This window comes from Otolemur garnettii, unplaced genomic scaffold (genome assembly GCF_000181295.1).
Source record: "Otolemur garnettii isolate 467f Iridium unplaced genomic scaffold, OtoGar3 scaffold00004, whole genome shotgun sequence".
NCBI lineage: Eukaryota > Metazoa > Chordata > Mammalia > Primates > Galagidae > Otolemur > Otolemur garnettii.
In genome coordinates this window covers 11,619,734-11,636,847 of record NW_003852399.1, presented here as the reverse complement: position 1 = coordinate 11,636,847, position 17,114 = coordinate 11,619,734, and the positions used below count along the sequence as shown (strand labels likewise).

Genomic DNA, 17,114 nt, shown 5'->3' with positions numbered 1-17,114 from the left:
CTACCTGAAGTCGTAATACTTTCTCTCATGCAGCAACATTTTAGAGATAAAAGTTCAAGTGGATCTGAAAATTCAAAGTGGAAAACAATTTGCACTGGCAAAGCTGAATAATGAGCTTGTCTTTACTGATGCTCAGTTCCTTCTTGACTCTAGTCCGAGTGACTTACTGTGTTTTCTCTGAAGTCTGAGCATTGGTAACTGTGGGAAACCCTGCCTATCGCCAGCGTCTGGGGGAAGAGGAGCAGCAGCTTTGAAATATTCACAACCAACACAATTTTGATTAAAGAAAGAACTCTGGTTTTTAATAGTTTTGATCATTAAAAAAGTTTAAACCTGCATAGCAATCATTTCAAAAATAATTATTTAATGTTCCATAATTAAACTGTACACAACCTAGTCTGGGGACACAGAAGCCAGTGAGGTGAGTCTGGAGCAGTCCGGTGCAGTCCCCGCAGCCAGGAGGCGAGTTCTCATTGGCCTGTTTTTTGTGTGTGTGTGTTTTTTTAAATCATTCAGTTCATCGAAGTTTATTTGGATACTTGGCACGGTCTGGCTCTGCTGATGAGCGGATCTGCCTTGGGAAGAGAGCGCAGCCTGACCCCAGTCCTTTTTCTTGCTTCCCCTCCCCCACGCGGCCGGATTCCTCAAAGTCTTTCAATGTCTCGGTATTTCTTCCTCAGAATAGAGACCTGGTCTTTAAAGAGGACAGGGTCAAGCCTCATCTGAGAGTGGATCAGCGGCATGTAGCCAAACCAGCTGGCAAACGTATTCATGCAGCTCTGTCGCTGGGCAAAGTGGTCCGGGTCGGCCCAGCGGGAAGCCCGAGAGGTCTAGGGGAGAAAGAGAAAAACAAGGAAGATGATGGATGAGGGGAGTGTAAGTTGAGAGGGGAATAGTGCGGAAAACGGAGTCAGGCGAGTGGCCAGCAGCAGAGCTTGGGAGCTCTCTTCATGCCTATGCCTAGGAAAATGCAAGAGCTGATCCCAGGTTCAGCCTCACGTGAAGGTTTTCCCAAAGAATGCAAAGTTTCTCAAACATCCATGTTGACTAATCCTCTGAAATTTCTGAATTATCTAATTCCCTGATCTGTCAATGACTTAAGCATAGAACCTCAACTACCAACGTCACTCAATAGAAAACTGCTCTTTGCACTTGGGACCAAATACTATGCCTAACAGTGTACTTACTGTTTCAAAGGTAGTTGTCTAAATCCTGGAGATGTCAATAACCAACTCTCTGAAGTCTATATATTCCTAACTACCCATCTCTTCCTCTCCTATTGCTCTACTTTTATAAAGGTTCCATTGAATCCTTTGTTACAAAGTCACATGTATGGTGGAAGAACAAAATGGCACCTTTGACACTTCATTCAAGGCTAGTGTCATGCAGCCTCCAAAAATTGGCCTTCCCTTCTATAAATTTTCTTACTTATATGACTCCATAAAGAATAAGAGTGATTCAGTGGTACAGTCTGTTAAGACTGACTATATATATATACTAGAAATGCTCAAAATTCTGCTTTCCTTTTAACATGAGAATTATTGTACTTCCTCTTCACTAAAATGCCCAAAGATTACATTTAAAAGGGCAATCAGCCCTGTAAAGAGTCACTGCTCGCACAGAACAGAAAAAAGGTTAATTCTGGGTAAGTAGGAAAGATGGGTACCATCTTTTCAGTTTTCTGCATTGCCTCTAAAATTGGCTAAATATTTTTAGACCATATAAATGATTGGCATTGATTTACTTAAAAGGAAGCCTTCAAATGCCTTGAGTGCTGAAATTTAAATATAACGACTAAACATACTGCCTTTAAATCCATGTTTTTATGAAACAAGGAAAAGATAAGCTGCCCAATTATAAGGGGAAAAAAACCACAAAACCATTTATGTCCACAGCAGCAGTTTCACGACGTACACACGCACCTGTGTGTTCAATGTGTTCATGTCCTCATGTCCTGCTAGAAAAGTACTTTCATGGGAAGATAGATTTTAGTGGGAGAATCACTCAGAGTCACTTTAAAACCACAAGTGTTGGCGCACTTGAAAATAACACTGAAGATAAATACGAATGTCAAGTTACCTCTGAGCAGCAGAATAACAAACAAAACACCATTTGTAAAGTGTTTTCATGAAGTTCATTTGAACCTTGCAACAATCCAGTGAAGAATCTACCCAGGTAAGAACATCTGCTCATCCTCATAGATGAGGAAGCAGGTTCTAGGACATTAGGGTTACATGGATAAAGTGAGACGGCAGCAGAACTCAGGCTCCATTCTTTACAGTTATACAAGGATACCTCTGCCTGGCAAATCAGAGGAAGGTATCAAATTAAGCTGCACAGTTGAGCTCATGTCAGACTAGACAGTCCCACAGGCATTGCATTTTGTTCCAATATAGATATGGATTTGTGGGCCATTTCCGATTGACCCACGCACTCCCCCTAAAAACCACACATCCAAGCAAAAATGCTCACATATGCAAATAAAATACAGTCAAGACCTTAATTCATTCTTGCTCACCAATTAAAAAAAAAGTTCAGATGAATGATTCAAATATCTCTTTTGCCTCTAGATTTTAACTTTTTTTCCCAGGTCAAAAAACATACATTAAAAAAGATGTCTTTCCATGCAGCGCCTGTGGCTCAGTGAATAGGACACTGGCCCCATATACTGAGGGTGGTGGGTTTAGACCCAGCCCTGGCCAAATTGCAAAAAAAAATAGCCAGGGTGTTGTGGCAGGCACCTGTGGTCCCAGCTACTCGGGAGGCTGAGGCAGGAGAATCGCCTGAGCCCAGGAGTTAGAGGTTGCCATGAGCTGTGAAGCCATGGCACTCTACCAAGGGCAACAAAGTAAAACAATGTCTCTAAAAAAAAAAAAAAAGATGTCTTTCCTACATAACAAGAGTATAATCCCATAGCAAGACATCCATTTACTTTACCGGTCACACAAACATTTGATAAACTATTGCATATAATTGGAAGAAGGGGCAAATATAATACCTGAGTATACCTAGTTAGACCTCAGGTTAAAGTTAGATTTGTCCCAAAACATGCATAAAGTTACTATAAATATTTGTTTGGTAGAATTAGGCAAATTTATGAAAAGGGCACAGCCTTCCTCCCCATCATGTATTATTAGAGTTTGACCCTTAATGAGCATATAAACTCAGAGAAGCCGAAGAACTCTCTGAGCAAACAACATAGAGGAATGTTAAGTGCTTAACTGAGATAATGATTTATGTGCATGTGTGTGCAGGGTGCCCCATAATGGCATTTTGGTCAACGACAGCCTGCATATGTGATGGTGGTCCCCTATGACTATACTACCATATTTTCACTATACCATTTCCATGTTTAGATACACAAATACTTAATCAATGTGATATAACTGTCTATAGTATTTAGTACAGTAACATGCTGTACGTGTTTCTAACCTAAGAACACTAGGCAAACCCACATAGCCGAGGTGTGTAGTAGGCTATACCACCAGGTGTAGGGGAGTGCATTCTCCAGGACAGTGATTTCCAATCGGTGTGCCAAGGCACACTGGTGTGCCTTGAAAATTTTGAAAGATGGTTAAATTATCTTCAAAAGAAGTTCAAAGCACAGTAGATATATTCTTTTTCTTCTTATTATTTTTTTTTGATCAACATAATTTAAGTGTGCTGTGGAAGTTTAAGTATAGGTTCAAGTGTGCTGTGAGAAAGGTTGAAACCACTTGCTCTAAGATGTCTCTACACAATGACAAAATCACCTAATGATGCCCTTCTTGGGATATATCCCCCTTGTTAAGTGACATGTAAATAAAAATGTCTGGGCATATAACAGATAATATATCTTGCTTAAATTTGAATAGTCATTCACTTTACAGATTAAAAATCCTTGCAATTTTTTTTGCTGGTTCTTACAGTACTTACAGGGCAATGGAATGGAACCAGACTCTTTGCTCACAAAGCACAGATCGTTTGTCATAACCAAAATCTCAGAATAGTGCCTGATAATCTGCATGTTCTCAGTAAATACTGAATGATTAAATTTTTACAAATTTAAAATTCTGGAATTTTTGCTCTTACTAAATTTAGTAAATGATAAACTATCAGGTATGTTAACATGAGGCCTCAGTTTCCTTTGCAAAAGCTGGATTTGTATGTGATATCCAACACCTGTTAGAACAAGGTACATGGAAAACCCAAACAAATGAACTGATGCCATCACGCTAAAGCATATTCATTCAGGTGGACTTCAATCCCAGTGAATGCTCCATGACTTAACTCGGACAGATCTAATGGTCTGTCTTAAAGTTTTTGGTTTTTTACATACACTACTTGCTCTGCCCAAGATGAATAAAGGCAGGTAAACTTCAATATATCCAGAGGGCTTGATACCAAGACCCCGGGGTACAGAAGAACAAGCTGTAGAATGAACAGAGTGTAGGATTAAATTCCCAGTTCATTCTCTAACTCACCAGGAGACTTGTAGTAATATGCTGAAATTCTTTGGGTCCTAGTTTGCTCACTTATAAAAGAGAAAGTTGGATTATACTTCCTTAAAACTATCTTTTGTACTAAAATTCAATGACTTGATACAATTTTTACTTTACTTCCATAAAGGCTCTCATACATATTATCTCAACCCTGTAAGGCAGAGTTCCTCATTTCCACCTTAAGGGGTCTCAGAAGGTAACTGATTTGCTCTATAGCTTATCAATGTTACTTCTAGAACTGAAAATTGAGTATAATAAATCGTGGTATGTCACCATGATGCATCTTCAACTCAAGGACAACCACCAGCAGGGTATGTTACAGTACTGTTTGATAGCCATCAAATAAGGTACCTACAATAAACTAAGGCACCAAATAAGGTACCTACAATAAATTCTTTGTGGGCCTTTATCTCTGCTATACATTGAATATTTTGAATATTAGTTTCTCCTCAAAATTAATCCCCAATGTGATGAAATTTATAGGCGAGGCTCTGGGAGGTGATCAGGTCATAAGGGTAGAGTCCTAAGAATGAGATCAGTGCTCTCATAAAGGGACCCCTGAGTACCCTCTTGCCCTTCTTACTGTCATCTGAGAATACAATGACGAGAATACAATGATGAATCAGGATGAAGGCCCTTGCCACACACCAAATCTGCCCGCGCCTTTATCTTGGCCTCCTCAGCCTCTAGAACAGCAAAACATAAAGGTCTGGTGTTTACGCCACCCAGTCTATGGTATTTTTGTTGTAGCCTCCCAAAGGGACTAAGACAAAGTCTGAAGACGTCTTTCTTGTCACCTTCTAGGTTATATAAGAGCTTCATACTCTTGGTACAAAGACATTCTTAATTTGCGTCTTCCTAATTATCCGTGTGCTAGTCACACACACCTACAGAGCTTTCAGGTGTGGTTTATACTGATAGCACCTCTTTATGCTACTGGGGGAAGTACCTAGAGGAACACAAGTCCTCACTACATCTGAACCACCAGTGAGCGAAGCAGGAAAGTGAGTTCTCTCACACTTACCTGTCCCATCATTGTCTCCTTATACTGTTTCTTCTGGGTCACTTTGATTGGAGGCAATTTTGTCACAGCAGACACTAGGAAATTCATGAGAATGTCCTCACAATTGGCCAATTGGTCCACCATGTTCTTTAGGCTGGCTGGCAGGTAATGGGAGTACAGGTAGTGATAATATCTGTAAAAATCAGAGATTGGTTTCACAGGGGCCATCTTTACATAACGCCAAGAAGACTTCTTTGAATCCCTAAACAGGTCATGTATGGGATGGCCATAGCTAACACTTCTAAGGCACTTCCTATATGCCAGATAGTGTCCTAAAGTGTTTTATCAGAAATGTCTCGTATAAACCTCATAAGGAACCTACATAGTAGGTGCTATCCCCGTTTTATAGGTGAGAAAATAAAGTACAGAGATATACATAGATGTAGATACTGCTCACCCAATCTAACTTTAATATCAGACCAGTCTATTAGAAAGAAATCTGAATATTTCGATAGCAAGAAAAGTTACTTACATATAATCTGTATATCACAAAGCTGCTTAATAATTTTAATTATTGGCTTAATTAGAACTATATTTAATACTATCCCTTGACTCTGAGTCCAACAATAGACCATTCTATATTATGCCCCACAAGCCATATACATCTCAATTCTGTTTTGAGTAAAACCTGAATTAATCTGGTAGTCAATCATTATAGAAAACCCATGATTTTGAGTTATCTCTCAGCCTACTATTATTTCCAGGTATTTATATACATATAGCAGCATATGGTTGTGGGAAACATGATTTCAATGAATCATATTCTCTCTGTGGTGGTGGTAGGAGGAAGGGGAACATGAACTTTCTAGATGTGCAATCTCAAGATCAAGATTCAGACTAAATCTTCATGTCATGGGCACTTTTGACCCTATCTTAGAGATTACAAGATTCTCTGTTCTTTATTTAAAAAGACTAAGGTGAGATTGGTGTATTTCCCTGACTACAACAGAAGAATGGAGGTTTCATTAATTACTGAGTGGGGAACATGAGCTGTCTACACTCACTAGAGTCTGGCAATCTTACTCCCATCTCCAGCTTTAAATACCAAATATAGACAAACAACTGCCACATTTATTTATCTCCATCCCTGTCCTTTTTCCACACAGTCCTTTTGGACGTCTCAGCATGCCTAAGACTGAACACTTATATTTTCCCTAATATATATTTCCATCTGCAGTTTTCCCCAGGTGTGGATGATTATTTTATCCTTCTAGTCCTTCCTGTCAAAAAACTCAGAGTCATCAAACTGTACATCCAAACTGTCAGAAGATGACACTGGGGCATCTTGAAAATACACCCACAATCTGATCACTACTTCCTACCTTCACCCCTCACTGCCTGGCTCCAGGCCCCATCATCTCTTGCCTAGATGATGTCAGTCACCTCCCTAATAGATGTCCTTGTTTCAACCCTGGCCCCTTACGGGTGTCTAAAACATAACACTGATGTCTCCATCTGTTGTTCAAACCCTGTCCCTGGCTCCCTACATCACTTAGAAGAAAAGTCGCATCCTTACAGTGGACAACAAGGCCCTTGGTCTGAGCTCCTGGACCTCTGTAACCTGCTGTCACCCACTCCACACAGTCACATTGGTCTTCTCAATGTTTCTCTAACACTCAGTCTCGAGCCATTCATTCCAACTGCTGCCTATGCCAGAATCCTCTAGCTGCAGCCATGCTCCTGGCTAATTTTCTGTCCTCTTTCTCTGCTCAGATGTCACCAGCTCAGTGAGGATCACCCTGGCCACTTTCTACCTGATCCCTCTCCGCCTTTGGCACTCCTGATCCTTTACTCTTCTTCATTGTGTCTCTTTGCTACATGACGCATTTCCTTAATGCACCATGTAATTATTGTGTACAATGTGCTGCCCTCTGTTAGAATCTAAGACCTGCGTTGGCAAGGTAATTTTTTCTGTTTTACTCAATGGTGAATTCCAAGTGCTTAGGACAGGGACTGAGGGGGCCTGATGAAATATTGACTTGTTGCTGTTATTCCCAATATTCAGCTGCCTGATCTGCCTCGAGTGTATCTTCACCCTTCAGACTAACTGAAAGTGTTACTGTACCATAATTTCTGGAAAGCCAATAAGCCAAAAGATTTCACTGGTTTCAAAAACACACATGTGCCACACGAGCAAAGCTTAAGCAGGGATACGGACTAATTTTCATTGATGTTGTTTATAAGATTTGGCCTAAATTCCTATTTACGTAGCATCCAGAAATTAATATAAAGAGCTCTAGAAAGTCGACAAGACCGATGTCTTAAGTTCCTCACTTGTGGTAAATAGCAGCTCCTGTCAACACCATGGAGTAGTCATTCGTCCACTTGGATGTGTACCCCCACCGCTCCTTAGAGTTATCCCAGAAGTGGCTGCGTGCAGGGTACCCCACAATCCTCTCAGGGAAACTCTGCCACACGGTGAAGGCAAAATCCACCTGCACACAGAATACAAGCACACAAGCCATCAGCACCGTTAACAAACGTCAACAGACCATGACCTTCCCTCTCCCCGCTGCCCCCTGCTGGTGCATGACACCAAATCCAAATCCCAGGCTGTGGTGAAACATTCATTCTATGTATTCATCAGCAAATTAAATGACTGCTTGCCATTTCCCCCCATAACTATGCACATTTTAATGTTTTCTGTTCAAGAAACTTCAGATTAACACAGAAATGAAAGGAAGGGACAAAAATTGCTGATATGTCCTTTAGAAATCCAGTCTGTTCAAGCTAAAAAACTAGTCTAGAAAGTAGTTGCACCCCACCCCCCAAAGTGCACGTGACTATCGAGTCACACAAGGGACAGACGTATCTGTTTTATCGTTGAGAGCAGATTTCCTGTGTCTATCCAGAGTCTGACTATATGGCACTGATCACAACCGGCATATATCAAAGCCTAAGTGCTTTGATATATGAGCATCCTCTGAAGAGCAAGAGAAATCATTTTTTTTTTTAAAGCACAAGTTTTAACAAATACAGAGCAGACATTATAAAGAAAAAAATGACACAGGCTTCTCAGGTATGAAGATGCACAGTGCAAGGGAAATCTAGAAAAAAAGCATTCAAAGTGGAAACCACTAAGAATAAGTGAGGACAAGGCCAAGTGAAGGCGCAGGATTATTTTACAGGAAATGCAGCTAAATGACTTTCTAGTACAATAACCCAAAGCAGGTACTTCGGGAGCCAGCATTTACAGTTAGCAAATACTTTGTTTTCAACGGTGTAAGCTCACTTCTGACTTTCTAGGATCATTTCATGAACGATAAAGATAAATAGAAAATAAAAGCAAGAAAAATAGTAACAGCAAATAATCATATAACGCTCACAATCATGTAATGTTTAGAATGGCACAATTATAGGTGCTTACACATTTTAACTTATTCCCCCCTCAGGATAACCCTGTAAAGTAGGTACTTTTATATTCTTTCCTTTACAGACAGGGAAACAAAAAGATATTAAGGTTCCAGTAATTTGCCTGAGCTAACGAGTGGCAGAACCAAGATGAGAACTCAGGCAATCCAGTCTGAAAGTCGGGGTACACCGTGTCATCAGCTCTCTTTTTGGCTCTGTTGATACAGTGTTGAAAGCATTTGCCTCTAACACAGGTTACAATCCACCCTGTAACGTTTGCCCTGTGTCTTCTTGATAAGCACTACAAGTGAGAATTTCATTTAATGTATGTATATTTTGAGTCCCAGCATTGTGACCGGGGGGACTGATGGATGCCACTAAGGGCAGTGCCACCCTCTCAGAGGTTTATAAGCACACAACTATTCACGATAGCCAACAGGTGAAAACAACCCAATTTCTCTCATCTAATAAACAGTGGAATGTATTGGTACAATGAAATATTATTCAGCTATAAAAAGGAATACAGTACCGGTTCCTGCTCTAACATGTATGAACCTTGATAACGTGTGATAGAAGAATGAAGTGAGATACAAAAGGCCACATAGCGTGTGAGTCCACGTATATGAAATTTCCAGAATAGGTAAATCCCTAGAGATAGAAGAAAGATTGGCATTTGCCAAAGGCTGGGCAAATGCTTACTGGGAATCCTTAAAAGGGTTTCCTGAATGAAATTAAGAGTTTTTTTTTTTTTTTTTTAACACAAATGTTTTGGAAGAAGACACAGGTGATGACTACTCAGCCCTGTCAATGTACTAAATGGCTCTGAATTACACTGTAAAATGGTTAATTTTATATTATGTAAATTTTACCTCCATAAAATAAAAAGATGGATTAAATGGGCCTAAATAAGTATTTCCCACGCTTTTTGTCATACTCCAACACTTTCTTCTCAATTCCCTATTTAATATTTTTCTTTAAATTGACTTCTTTTTTTAAAAAGTTAGCCTCATCCGATGTAAAAATAAAAAAGTCAGTGAAATCTTAGGTGTGCTGCTAGTTATATTATTTTCTAACAAACAGTAAATTAAAAACATAATTGTTAAATGCAATATGCTTTGCAATGAGCCATTTAAAATTATCTTGTGTACACAAAACATCTCCTGGCAACACTGGCCTGGGTGATATTTAAAGATCCTTCTATCTCCAAATTCTTCAGGCTTCATTAGACATCTCTGTTTTTGTAAACAGCCATAAACTTAAATTTTTATGAAAATCCAATCTGGTGCCTATGATGGCTAATTTTATGTGTCAATCTGACTGCACCATCATGAGGTGCCCAGATTAAAGATCATTACTAGGAGTGTCTGGGAGGGTTTCTGGATGAGAGCAGCATTTAAATAGGTGGACCCAGTGAAGCTAATGATCTTCTCCAGTGTGGCTGTGTATTAGCCAGTCAGCAGAAGCATGAATAGAACAAAAAGTTGGAGAAAGGAGGAATTCACTCCTTTAACTTCCAGCCTGCCTACTGAGCCAGGACATTAGTCTTCTGCCCTTGAACTGAGAGTTACACCATTGGTTCTTAACTTTTGGACTCAGATTAGAATTAGACATTTAGCTTTCCTGTGTCTCCACTTGCAAATAGTACATTTTACGACTTCTTGGCCTCCATGATCTTGTGAGCCAATTCCTCATAATAAATCCTGTCTCCCTTTTCATTCTCTGTCTCTGTCTCTCTTTATGTATATACACAGTCAAACTGCCATAGTAGATCACCTCCCTAAATTGACCACCTCTTTAAGTTGGCCTAATTTCACAGGCCAGACAAATACCACATGTATATATCAGTACAGTAGGCCTAGTTCCTCATGTTGATCACCTCTGTATGTTGACCAGGCTGTTACAGGCCCTGGGGAGGAGGGGAGATCAACTTATAGAGGTTCTATTGTATATGAAAAAATACATACACATATTTTATTGGGACCTGTTTCTCTGGGAAACCCCAATACACTGTCATATCTTAAGAAAGACTTGGGTTGGCGCCTGTGGCTCAAGTGGCTAAGGTGCCAGCCACATACACCTGAGCTGGTGGTTTTGAATCCAACCTGGGCCTGCCAAACAACGATGGCTGCAACCAAAAAATAGCCTGGCACTGTGGCGGGCACCTGTAGTCCCAGCTACTTGGGAGGCTGAGGCAGGAGACTCGCTTGAGCCCAGGAGTTGGAGGTTGCTTGAGCTGTGATGCCACGGTACTCTACCCAGGGCGAGAGCTTGAGGCTCTGTCTCAAGCTAAAAAAAAAAAAAAAAAAAAAAAAGAAAGACTTGAGGGGGAAAAAAGCTGGATGGTGGAACGTGCATTAAGAAAGCTTGGTGGGGAGCAGGGCATCTCAAAGTTAAAAGGCAGCGAGGGAGTGGATAGCATTTGCCGGAGAGCTGAAATGAGGTCGTGATACCCTACACACCATCACTGGAAGGTCAAGACTAGTGGTACCCACTGATGGGGCAGCTTGTGATGCAGGCTGCTGTCACAGAACCAGCCTGGCTGTCAGCACTCGTTGGGGTTTTCTATTATTCTTTAAAAACGAAACACATGCCGTGGCAACCACTACAGAACCCAATGGGGTGTTTTCATCACTTGAGTTTCTTCCTATCTCAAAGCTGTTTCAAGTCATTTCAAAGGAGCTCAAAAGTAAATTCAGATAAAACTATGATGCTTGTGATAGCTCCACTTTCACGCAGATCATTAGCACATCAAAGAAGGCAAAGGTCAGCTTAAGGCCTTTTCTCTTAAAAACCAACATCTGTCTTTTGAGGATCTGCAGCAATCCAGATAAATGTAAATAACTATAAACCAACTATAATACCCTTCATAGGATGCTGTTTAAAAATTTATCTTTAATGCTACAGAGACACATTTAAACAAGCTAAGAATCCTTAGAGACGGGGAAGAAGAACCAACATCTATTCACCTAAAAAAGGAAAAAAGAGAAATCCTTGCCCATGACCATTTTAGGCAACACAACCTCTCCAATGATCAGGCAAAAGCAAACCAGACTGCCAGCCTCTTAAATTTACATATCATTTTCAACCCACGTTGACTTCTAATTACTTCACATACAACACATGTTCTTCCCAGCGTGCAGTGAGTGGTTGGAATTGCTATTCTTTGAAAAGAAATTCGCCAGCATGAGGATGCATCACAGCAGCTGAAAGTTATTTCACCGTGGGACAGGGAAAAACAAATCCGAGAGTAGACTAATTGCTTTGTGCCCAGGGGAGGTATAAGATGAATCAGTGCTTCAGGTCAGAGGGTAATGATTTACGTATACACTGTAGCTGTCCTGACCCTTTGTCACATCGTGACCCTGTGTTGCATCTGCTAAGTTTGCCCTCCAAGATCCACCGTCCACTCTTCTTGCACTGGCTGCTCTCTGCCCTAGGATATTGGAACTCTGTGGACTTCAACACTTGGTCTTCCCTGATGGCTGGTTTCTAGTTAGGCCAGGTCAACGGGCATCACCAGCAAGAAAATGGAAGCAGGACAGAGAGAGGTCAGTGCATCTCTTCCCTGCTTCCTGTCTCACTTGGCACCAGAGACCGGGCATTAGCCGTGTCTTCCATGATCGTAGTGCTAGCAAAGGATGGACAGCATTTGCCAGAAAATGGTAATTTGGTCATGGTAACCTATGCATCATGAGTGAAGGTCAATACTAATGGCACCAACTGATGGGAAGGTATCTTATGCGGCCTCTCCTTCCTTGTGCCATCTGTAAGGGCCTTTGGAAGCACCTTCCCCAGTCCTTCAGGCCTAGGCTAGGAGCTTCTTCCTGCTCTTGCTACTCACCAGGAGCCTCACCATCTCTTGTGGGGCCCTTAGCCCCATTCACACCTCCCTAAGTAATCCCCATCCCTTCATTTGAATCATCTGGTTTGAATTTTATTTGCTGCCAGGACTCAGATGGATACAGACAGGAACTATGTAACCAAAGCACTTGGCATGGAGACCAGAACAAAGAAATCTCTCAATAAATACTTGTTGAATGAATGTGTCCCTGTGATGCCAGCTTCCCTTGCAGGAAGCTGCAGAAAAATGCAAGCTGGAGTGTCCTGTACCCTGGATTCCAGAGCTGCCTTTCCCTTTGAACATTAAGCTCACCTTCTCCCCAACAGCCCCTTCTCCTCCCGCTGCCCTACACATGACACAATTGGCTGTGTCCACCTTTAATCCCCACAGCATGCACCACCCCTGCCCCTCATTCATTCAACAAGTATTTATAGAGCTTCAGCTAAATAGAAAGCATTTTACCAAAGTGAGACCCTGGACAGTGTCCTGGGATTATTTAGGTTGCCCTTGGATATAAGGCCTATGCAACTCCATCCAGCGGCAACTGAAAGCCATCTGTGGAATTTCAAGAAAAAGACACCAAGCTCACCAGCTTAGGTCAATGCCAAGTCCCAGCTTTGTGGGCATCAGACCATTTACCAGCGGTTCTCAACCTGTGGGTTGTGACCCATAGGAACTGTATGAAAGGGCTGCGGCATTAGGAAGGTTGAGAACCAATGATTTAGAATAAGACCTGTGTCTAGGGAAGTGTCAGCTGATGAGTGCCAATGCTTAAATTGAAAAGAAAATGGTTATGAACAAAAAGGAAAAAAAAAAAGAAATGGAGGGGAAAGGTATAAGTACTTAAGTCTCCATGCTTTTTAGCAACTGCCATTAATAATGCATTTCCGATACACTCCATATTTATATAGCTGTCTTCGGTCCCCTCTATAGTTGAAAGTAAGGTTTCACAGATCAATAGTCATTCGAGTTGTAAAAATTGGTTTTTTACCCTATCTATCTTTCATCTTCTCTCTCCTCCTCACACATTCTTTGGGCAATCTTATTTTTGACACAAGTACCTGAACATCTGAAATAGCAGGGATCTCCATCTTAGCCTTAAAGTGCAACCGTTTGCTCGTGTGTGGGTGCAAGAAAATGAGCACTTCCAACCGAGACAGAAAAGCTGCCCTTAGAGCCCAGACTAGTGTTCCCTAACAGAAGCAATAAGATAATGCAGAAGGGATGGGATTGGTTGTTTAGAGAGCATGACTTCAAAAAATGCTGCATGGATCCCCAGCTCTCCCACCCTGGGTTCTGCACATCTGCCCACAGCTGGACTGTTTAAAAACAAAAAAGGAGGCCTGCCTGAGACAGGAGAGGTGAGGGACAGGCACGCAAATGAGAAGCCAATTAACAGAGCCAACAAAGGGCACAGTGCCCTCCTCAGGGTGGCAGGTGGTAGCACGGGGGCTAAGAGGAACTGGGTTCATTAAAACTAGCTGTGACGGAAGTGCTGAAAAAATATTTTCCATGTCTGCCAAGGCCAAAGCAAGAGAAGGCTGGTGCCTTGGGACGTGGGGCAACAGCCTGAAGGGCCCTGCCCTCCTGCTCCCAGGCGTGGGTTCTCACCTCCGTGGTGGAAAGCACAGTGTCCTCGTCAAGGCTGAGCACGGCATCTGTGATGATGTTGTCGTAGGGCAGAAAACGGCTGCTCATAACCTGGGGGGGAAGTAGAGGGCAGGCAGAGGGGAGGGGATGAGGGAAAAAGAGAAATACCTTTAGAGTCTTGCTTCCAGGAAAATTCCCCCATCCTCACCTGCACAAGGAATGTTCTACTATCTCATCATCCTCAACACTAAAAGACGTGCATCTCCCATTGATGCAGACTTATTTGTTCAACACTTATTGGGCACCTATTGTGTGCCAGGCACCCTGCCAGTCAAAGGGGATATAAAGATAAGTAAGATATATTCCCAGTCTTTGATGAGTTCATAGTCCGTAGAGGAGACAAAGAAGCAGATGACCAGTCTGGGTTTGACACACACAAAAAATGCCAGGAACCCGGAGGATGAACCACCAACTGCTTGGAAGAACAGATGAAAGCCTCACATATATAGCAGCAGGGCATTTAAGCAGGTTCTTGTTGGGCAGGAATTCACCAGGTATTGACAGACATAGCCAGACAGAGGGGATGGTAGATGTGAAGTCACAGAGGACGGAACTGGCACCTGAGGCCAGGAAAATATGGATGGATGGAGCAGGGAGTTCAAGTGTGGGATACGCACCACTGCAAGACCAGACAAACTTTAAAAAAATGGAATGTACGTTTCACCACAAATTAGAAAAAAATGTCTGCACATGTATTTGGAGCTACAGTGATCAAAGGTTGTAATATGTTTACTTATAAATAACTTCATTAAGATGAAAAGTAACCTGGTTTGAAGAAAAACATTAAATAACAAACAGCACATGTGGTCCATGGATTCGAGGATTTAGGAAAATTGTAAAGGTGGTATATGAACAAAGACTGGGTAATTTCAGGATAAGGCAGAGTGGGGTGTGCGTCTGTGTACTCATGTGTGTCCCTGGGTAAGGGGCAGGGGAGGGATGAGGGGATCAGCTGGAAACACTGAGGCCAGAGAGGTTACGGTGTAATAGTCACAGCTGAAATCTTTGTGTTGGATGTGCCCTGGAACAACCCCAAGAATGCTGATACCACAACTAAACTCTGAATATTTACTATATACCAGGAAATGCTCCAACGTCTTTACGTGGGTCATCTTACTTCATCTTTATCACCAGCCCATTTTATAGGGGAGGAAACTGAGGCACAGATGAACCCAGGATTTCACCCCAGATGGTGTGATCATCCAGAACCCCTCAACCAGTGGGCTACACCTGTCTCAGTTTGGAAAGGACCTCAAAAGTGAATTGGGGAACACATATGCCAGTCACATATTCACTGCCTTTCTCTGGAAATCATGTTAACAGGACATCCTCTCTGAATTCACATGCGGAGACCCGAGAAAGAAGACCCACTTGCCATCAACTTTGAAGGCACAAAGGCCAGTGAGATGATGGAGATGAAGGGAACGGGGGGAAGGAGACAGCTGTCCAGGGCCCAAAGGGACGCCCTCCCCAGATCTGAGCACCCCAAAGCAGCCCAGGCTATGTTCACAGCAGAAGCCCTCTGGTCAGCGGTTTACATGGCTGTGTAGCTACTGGAGAGTTTAGGACGCTCCAGAGTGGAAAATGCCTACCCTAACTCATCCCAGAGAGCTCCAGGGATATTTCTACAGCATAAATGGCTTCAGGGACAGCTCCTACACATCTGTCAACCGGGTCAGGGTTTTTTTTTTTTTTTTTTTTCTTTTTCTTTCTTAGGCTTTTGGAATAAAATAAAATACAAAGCAATCTGCTACCCCATACACACAGCGCTCAGAAATCTCAGCCTGAAGCAATTCTCCTGATACTGTTTACATGTCCACTGACTAACGCAGAAACCATTAGCTGCCAGCTTAGCAATGCCCTGACCTTTCCCTTGTTAAGCCTACAGGGGAAAACTGCAAAGACAAGGCCTATAAATTCAAAACGCAATTTTGCAGCCAAAGCAGCAAACACATCAATTTTAAATTCAAGGATAGACATGGAGATTTTTAAATGAAGAATGAGGAGGTCGTTTCTTCCTCACGATCTGCCCAAGCACAGTTTTAGAAAGATATTTCCTTTTTTCTGAACTTGCTTCCTCAACAGAGGTAAAACTCCCCCTTAAGTCAGGCATTGTCAAGTTCTACTGTAGACACTAGAGGCTTTTTTCCAAAATACCTTGCCTCACCTACCTTCTTGAATGGATTAGCATAAGAAGAACCAATGTATTTATAAACTTAATCCTGAGTGAACTGAGTTTTTCTTGTTAGTTCATTTAAAAAATATTTAGCTACCATGTGGGAGTCCAGCTCCTTCAGAACTAACAAACATGTCTAGGTTGGGCGCCGTGGCTCACTCCTGTAACACTAGCATTCTGGGAGGCTGAGGTGGGAGGACTACTTGAGGTCAGGAGTTGGAGCCCAGCCTCAGTAAGAGCAAGATGCTGTCTCTATAAAACCAGAAAAACTGACCGGGTGCTGTGGCTGATGCTTGTAATCCCAGCACTCTAGGGGGCCGAAGCAGGTGGATTGCCTGAGCTCAGAGGTTTGAGATCAGCCTGAGCAAGAGTGAGATCCCATCTCTAAAAATAGCTGGGCATTGTGGTAGGCACCTGTAGTCCCATCTACCTGGGAGGCTGAGGCAAGGGAATCCCTTGAGCCCAGGAGTTTGAGGTTGCTGTGGGCTATGACATCACAGCACTCTACCAAGGGCAACAAAATGAGACTCTGTCTCACAAAAAAAAAAAGTA

At 42.1% G+C, this 17,114-nt stretch overlaps 1 protein-coding gene across 1 annotated transcript in view; it reads right to left on the bottom strand.

Moving 5' to 3' along the window:
- Nucleotides 1-274: 274 nt before the first annotated feature.
- Nucleotides 275-17,114, bottom strand: part of EXT1 (exostosin glycosyltransferase 1) — a 286,208-nt gene continuing 269,368 nt past the window's right edge. The window contains exons 8-11 of the mRNA XM_012810320.1: nt 14,348-14,437; nt 7,819-7,979; nt 5,506-5,677; nt 275-830 (exon numbers count right to left, since the gene is read on the bottom strand). Coding sequence (XP_012665774.1) covers nt 645-830; nt 5,506-5,677; nt 7,819-7,979; nt 14,348-14,437 — 609 coding nt within the window. The 3' untranslated portion in view covers nt 275-644. The remainder of the gene's footprint in view (nt 831-5,505; nt 5,678-7,818; nt 7,980-14,347; nt 14,438-17,114) is intronic.